The sequence below is a fragment of the Myxocyprinus asiaticus genome, chromosome 26, assembly GCF_019703515.2.
Source record: "Myxocyprinus asiaticus isolate MX2 ecotype Aquarium Trade chromosome 26, UBuf_Myxa_2, whole genome shotgun sequence".
In the NCBI taxonomy this organism is placed as follows: domain Eukaryota; kingdom Metazoa; phylum Chordata; class Actinopteri; order Cypriniformes; family Catostomidae; genus Myxocyprinus; species Myxocyprinus asiaticus.
In genome coordinates, this window is record NC_059369.1 from 3,700,819 (window position 1) to 3,707,315 (window position 6,497).

At 39.1% G+C, this 6,497-nt stretch overlaps 1 protein-coding gene across 1 annotated transcript; it reads left to right on the forward strand.

Annotated features, from left to right (window-relative positions):
- Nucleotides 1–1,313: 1,313 nt before the first annotated feature.
- Nucleotides 1,314–5,076, forward strand: LOC127417338 (guanylyl cyclase-activating protein 2-like). The gene is made up of 4 exons (XM_051657304.1): nucleotides 1,314–1,609; nucleotides 3,512–3,661; nucleotides 4,147–4,252; nucleotides 4,535–5,076. The coding sequence occupies exons 1-4, from the start codon at nucleotides 1,409–1,411 to the stop codon at nucleotides 4,660–4,662; spliced, it is 585 nt and encodes a 194-aa protein (XP_051513264.1). The 5' UTR covers nucleotides 1,314–1,408; the 3' UTR covers nucleotides 4,663–5,076.
- Nucleotides 5,077–6,497: the final 1,421 nt, after the last annotated feature.

Here is a 6,497-nt window from a genome sequence, read left to right on the forward strand (position 1 = left end):
GGTAGAGTGGCCAGACAGAACCCACTCCTCAGTAAAAGGCACATGACAGCCCGCCTGGAGTTTGCCAAAAGGCACCTGAAAGACTCTCAGACCATTAGAAACAAAGATTGAACTCTTTGGCCTGAATGGCAAGCGTCATGTCTGGAGGAAACCAGGCACCGCTCATCACCTGGCCAATACCATCCTACAGTGAAGCATGGTGGTGGCAGCATCATGCTGTGAGGATGTTTTTCAGCAGCAGGAACTGGGAGACTAGTCAGGATCGAGGGGAAAGATGAATGCAGCAATGTACAGAGACATCCTTGATGAAAACCTGCTCCAGAGCGCTCTGGACCTCAGACTGAGGTGAAGGTTCATCTTCCAACAGGACAATGACCCTAAGCACACAGCCAAGTTAACAAAGGAGTGGCTCCGGGACAACTCTGTGAATGTCCTTGAGTGGCCCAGCCAGAGCCCAGACTTGAACCCGATTGAACATCTCTGGAGAGATCTGAAAATGGCTGTGCACCGACGCTCCCCATCCAACCTGATGGAGCTTGAGAGGTCCTGCAAAGAAGAATGGGAGAAACTGCCCAAAAATAGGTGTGCCAAGCTTGTAGCATCATACTCAAAAAGACTTGAGGCTGTAATTGGTGCCAAAGGTGCTTCAACAAAGTATTGAGCAAAGGCTGTGAATACTTATGTACATGTGATTTTTTTTTATTTATTTTTTTTTTTTATTACTTTTTGTTTTTATAAATTTGCAAAGATTTCAAAAAAACTTCTTTCATGTTTTCATTATGGGGTATTGTTTGTAGAATTTTGAGGAAAATAATGAATTTAATCCATTTTGGAATAAGGCTGAAACATAACAAAATGTGGAAAAAGTGAAGCGCTGTGAATACTTTTCGGATGCACTGTAGATTAAATTCTAATCTGTGGATTAATGTTGTATTTTACGCTACCTGCACACATAGTTGATACTCCACCATATGTACTTTCAAAGTCTCTTTGTAAAAAAAAAACAAGTTCAACCATGTTTACATAAATGTATAATACTAAATGTTAAAGCAGTTTTATATGTGAATCTGTTAAAAGCTGCTGGGATTTTTGCTTGCTATTGCAAAAATGTCTATATTGCAGAATCTTTTGACCTAACATACTACTGACAGAGCAGTAGAACATATTATGAGGATTAAGTAAAAGGGTTTTAAAAGCAAGATTAGATTGTCATCTGCAACTAAAAATACTGCTATGTTACCAAGGGTTAATCCACTTACTTTAGACAGAGTGATTTCAGGACACCTCAGTAGTCTACAAGAGATGGAGGAAACAACATGCATCACACACAGCTCATGTCTGTTCTGAAACTTTATTTCTAAACAGCAACTATCAGGAACTAACACTGTCTTTTCCAGTGTTTCAAATAATGGGTCAGTCACAGAGTGAAATGGACAATGAAGTAGCACTTGCTCAGATTCAAGGGCTGTACAAGAAGTTTGTCAGTGAGTGTCCTAGCGGAAATCTGCATCTCCATGAGTTCAAACGAATCTTTGGCATCACCAGTAAATCCACAGAAGAGGAATGTGCCTATATGGAGAACTTGTTTAGGACCTTTGATACAAATCAGGTGAGTGTTAAGCGGTTCGTTTTGTGCATTGAATTCAGAAGTGTTTTTCCTGTGTACTGAGAGTGAACTCCTTGAAGAGGCTCAGATATGACTGGTCACAGATTATGGAATTACACTTCAAGAGTTACTGCTGTGTTTGGCAATATATAAAAAAGCACAGTTCATTTATTTCCTAGAATTTTAAACATAAGCTCTTTTCAGACAGTAATTGTTTCTTGGGGTGACCTCTGTAAAATAACTTTTCCATGGCTCCTCTTAACACTTTATTCATAATGTTCAGATGTCACTTTTCTGTGTGCTCAATCCCATTCTGTATACACAGCATACAGAACTGAAAAGAGCAACTACAGTAATTGTAATGAAATCTGACTGAACTTGTTTGAACTCATTCAATAGCTAACACCAACTGGCTTAAATGGCTGTTGGCATCCATGCTTCTCGTTTAAAGTCGCGAGATGACAACCATCGCAAGTTCTGGAGGAAGCTGTATTTCATACATTAACGGAACAGTAATTTAGGAGATTAACTAGTACATTTACATGCGGTTGTCACTCCTGAAACTTTGCAGTGTGTATGTGGCCATAATTATTGTAATTTCAGTTCTCAGAAACAAGCATCCCTTCTAATAAATACCCAAGTTACTTGCAAATAGCTGATGGCAGCCCTATAGCAGTGGTCAAAAAATATTTTCAAAACGACTTTTGGGTCAATTCCTCTTTGTAAACCCAAAGATGATCATTTAGACGAGAATTAAATTACCACACAATCTTGGTGTTTGTCCATTTGGTAGGTATTACAGCCGGTAGTTTTCTCCTGGGTGGTGGAAGAAAAACATAGACATTTCCAGTTTTGACGGCAATAAAATAAAGACTGGCATCTGTCAATGCTGAAATTACCTCATGTCCCCATGTAAAACAATTGCTGTTCACATAGGACTATAGCCTTATCAAATAGAGCAGAAATTATGTATGAAATCCTTGGGGTAGCAGACATTTTATGTGGTATGAGATGAGTGATTCTGGTGCAATAAAGCAAAGGTAATGTAATCTCCACTGTATTTAAGACCCCATTTACACCTGGTATTAAGATGCGTCTCGGGTGATCAGATCACATCGCTTTTTACACCTGGTCGGTTAAATGCGTCTCCTGTGACCTCTTGTGATCGGATTTGGAGGGGGGACTCTGTTTCATGACGACATACATCAATCACTATGTCAGTGTGTTACTGCATGACATTAAAGCACAACAAAGACAGAAAAGACAAAAAGCCTGAAAAAATGGCACACTAATTCTCCCAGATGTATCTGAACTTTTATCTAAGCACAAAAGCAACATTTCAAGCAGAATTGTCTGTTATTTTAGTGGATTACCTGAATTAACCTGAGCTGCAGATGTTCATGCTTCTCATAAGTATCCGTGCATGTTGATTTCAGACATGCTGAAGAAGAACTATGAAGTTCTCATACTTGTGTAAATATTTGCATTAAAAAATTTTCCGATTGGACGGTTATTTCCTTTTGCCGTAACAGGCAAAGTTTAAACTCTTGTTTTAGCACAGTGGTTGATTGACAGGTGAGGGGTGGCGCTTTGCTGCTGCCTGGATGCATACAGGAAGGATTACTGTTTACACTTCAAATGTGATGCAGTTACATGCATTTTTGACCACATTGGTATGTGGTTTTTGTGATCCAATCACAAAACGTTTTAGACTCCGTTTAGACCTGTATTTAGCGCTGACCACATGTGATCGGATCATCTGAAACGCATCTTAATACCAGGTGTAAACAGGGTCTATATGATTAAAAACAGCCTTTATAATGTGGATTTTTTAAATATATGAGATTGAAATGATGTTCTTTGTCTTAAACGGTTAATGTAAATTTCTCCCTTTATTTTAATCAGGATAACACCATTGATTTCATGGAATATGTGGCTGCCCTACACTTGGTTCTTCGTGGTAGACTTGAGGATAAACTGAAGTGGTCTTTCAAAGTTTATGACAGAGATGGAAACGGATGTTTGGACAAGCGAGAGGTGACGCATGTTATTAAGGTGATGGTGACTATTCGTCTGCCGCTGTAAGGGCTTTTAGGAATGTTTGGTGATGAAACGATATTGAATTGAATTTAAATAGCAAACTAATTATGTTTAAACTCACCATTTACTCAATTTTCTGTTAAACAACACTGTGACATGCATAGAGAGGATGTGCTGCACAGAGGTTGAGGGATTGGTGGTGTATCTGTGCAGCATGTCTTTGTTCCAGTCACAAATGTCCATTAGGGATGGGCCACTTAGTTTCTTTTCAATCCAAAACCAAATATTATCAAACCAATATCACCGAAATCAATAGCAATACTGATACTTCTATTAAAAGGATATGGGAATGATTCTGCACTGCACTGTACACTAGTAATTTTGCTTGTTTAGTAATACATTAAGAATTAAATCATATAGTTTTGGCATTCCATATTGCATCTTATCATTAACACAGTATATGCAGACAGTAATATCAGGGCTCTCTATTCTGTCTACAGACTATACACACACTGAAGATGCATGAAAACTCTTCGGGCTGTGGAGATCTCAGCCCAGATCAGATATGTGACCGAATCTTCGAACTTGTTGACAAAAACAATGATGGTAAGGTCTGAGTAGGATTTTCTAATTATGTTGTACAATCTCTCATAAAACCTGATCTCTACTGAAGTTTAAATGAAGATAATTTAATAACTTCGTGAGGGTAATGCGTTGGCTTATTTGGCAGTCATCTTTGATTTTATACTTTTGATATTATCAACTTATTTCAGGGATATTTTTGGAATAAAAATAATGCTTACAGCAACTTTAAATACAAAAATTGTGAACAAAGAAAAGACTTTGTTTAAAGATTAAAGCTGACCTTTGTCCTCTGCGGTCTTTCAGGTGAGATTTCCCTAGAGGAGTTTTTGGAAGGAGCTCAGAGAGACAAATGGGTGATGGAGCAACTTAAACTGGATGTGCGACCAAGTGGCTGGTTTCTTGAACAGCAAAAGAAATGTTCACAAACATAATTGTGAAAACTGATATGCCTTTTATATAGTTTTGTTTTTTAAACTTTGACAAACTTGCCCTTTTAAATGGAAAAAAACCTTCTGTTGAATGCAAAAATATGCTGGTATTTGTAAATATGTGCATCTTTTTTCTGTATTTAAATACATTACGGTGATTTTTATGCTTAATAGATACGATGAATAAAAAGGAAGTTACACAATGAACAGTAGAAAGAGATACAGACAAATACAAAAGAAAATGTTTTGAGTTATGATGAAAATTAGGCTTTTCTTACAGCTGTTTATTTTATTCACCTTGTACTGCACAAATTATTGGCCAAAAGCTGCTTTCAAGTCCTCCTGAGAGGCTACTACTTACAAGTTCGGAAAGTGGAATTACGCCATGATTTGCTTTCAAGTGATTTTGGTCTCAAATAAATGGATACACTCATATTGACTGTTCTCGACTGAGTGAAATAAATGTACCAGATTTTTTTTTTTTTTTGCGTCAAAGCAGGTGGAGGGTCACTGGGTCACACCCACTGACGACGTGTACCATTAAAAGCAGAGGATGAAGCTACATAATATTTGAAATATGTACTGTATATTGTAATGACAGAGAAAGACTACCCACACTTGTTCCTCCCAAAGATTTTTACTCTCCATTACTTCAATATCATATTGAAGTTTTTTTCCCCTTAGCACAGTCATATTTGTCTCGCTTACGGGAGGCTTTAAGACATCAAGGCATGTTTTTCTGTAAAGCTGCTTTGCAACAATACAGTGCATCCGGAAAGTATTCACAGCGCTTCACTTTTTCCACATTTTGTTATGTTACAGCTTTATTCCAAAATGGATTAAATTCATTATTTTCCTCAAAATTCTACAAACAATACCCCATAATGACAACGTGAAAGAAGTTTGTTTGAAATCTTTGCAAATTTATTAAAAATAAAAAATTCACATGTACATAAGTATTCACAGCCTTTGCTATGACACTCAAAATTGAGCTCAGGTGCATCCTGTTTCCACTGATCATCCTTGAGATGTTTCTACAACTTGATTGGAGTCCACCTGTGGTAAATTCAGTTGATTGGACATGATTTGGAAAGGCACACACCTGTCTATATTAGGTCCCACAGTTAACAGTGCATGTCAGAGCACAAACCAAGCCATGAAGTCCAAGGAATTGTCTGTAGACCTCCGAGACAGGATTGTATCAAGGCACAGATCTGGGGAAGTGTACAGAAAACTTTCTGCAGCATTGAAGGTCCCAATGAGCACAGTGGCCTCCATCATCCGTAAAAGGAAGACGTTTGGAACCACCAGGACTCTTCCTAGAGCTGGCCGCCCGGCCAAACTGAGCGATCGGGGGAGAAGGGCCTTAGTCAGGGAGGTGACCAAGAACCCGATGGTCACTCTGACAGAGCTCCAGCATTTCTCTGTGGAGAGAGGAGAAACTTCCAGAAGAACAACCATCTCTGCAGTACTCCACCAATCAGGCCTGTATGGTAGAGTGGCCAGATGGAACCCACTCCTCAATAAAAGGCACATGATAGCCCACCTGGCGTTTGCCTAAAGGCACCTGAAGGACTCTCAGACCATGAGAAACAAAGATTGAACTCTTTGGCCTGAATGGCAAGCGTCATGTCTGGAGGAAACCAGGCACCGCTCATCACCTGGCCAATACCATCCCTACAGTGAAGCATGGTGGTGGCAGCATCATGCTGTGGGGATGTTTTTCAGCGGCAGGAACTGGGAGACAAGTCAGGATCGAGGGAAAGATGAATGCAGCAATGTACAGAGACATCCTTGATGAAAACCTGCTCCAGAGCGCTCTGGACCTCAGACTGGGG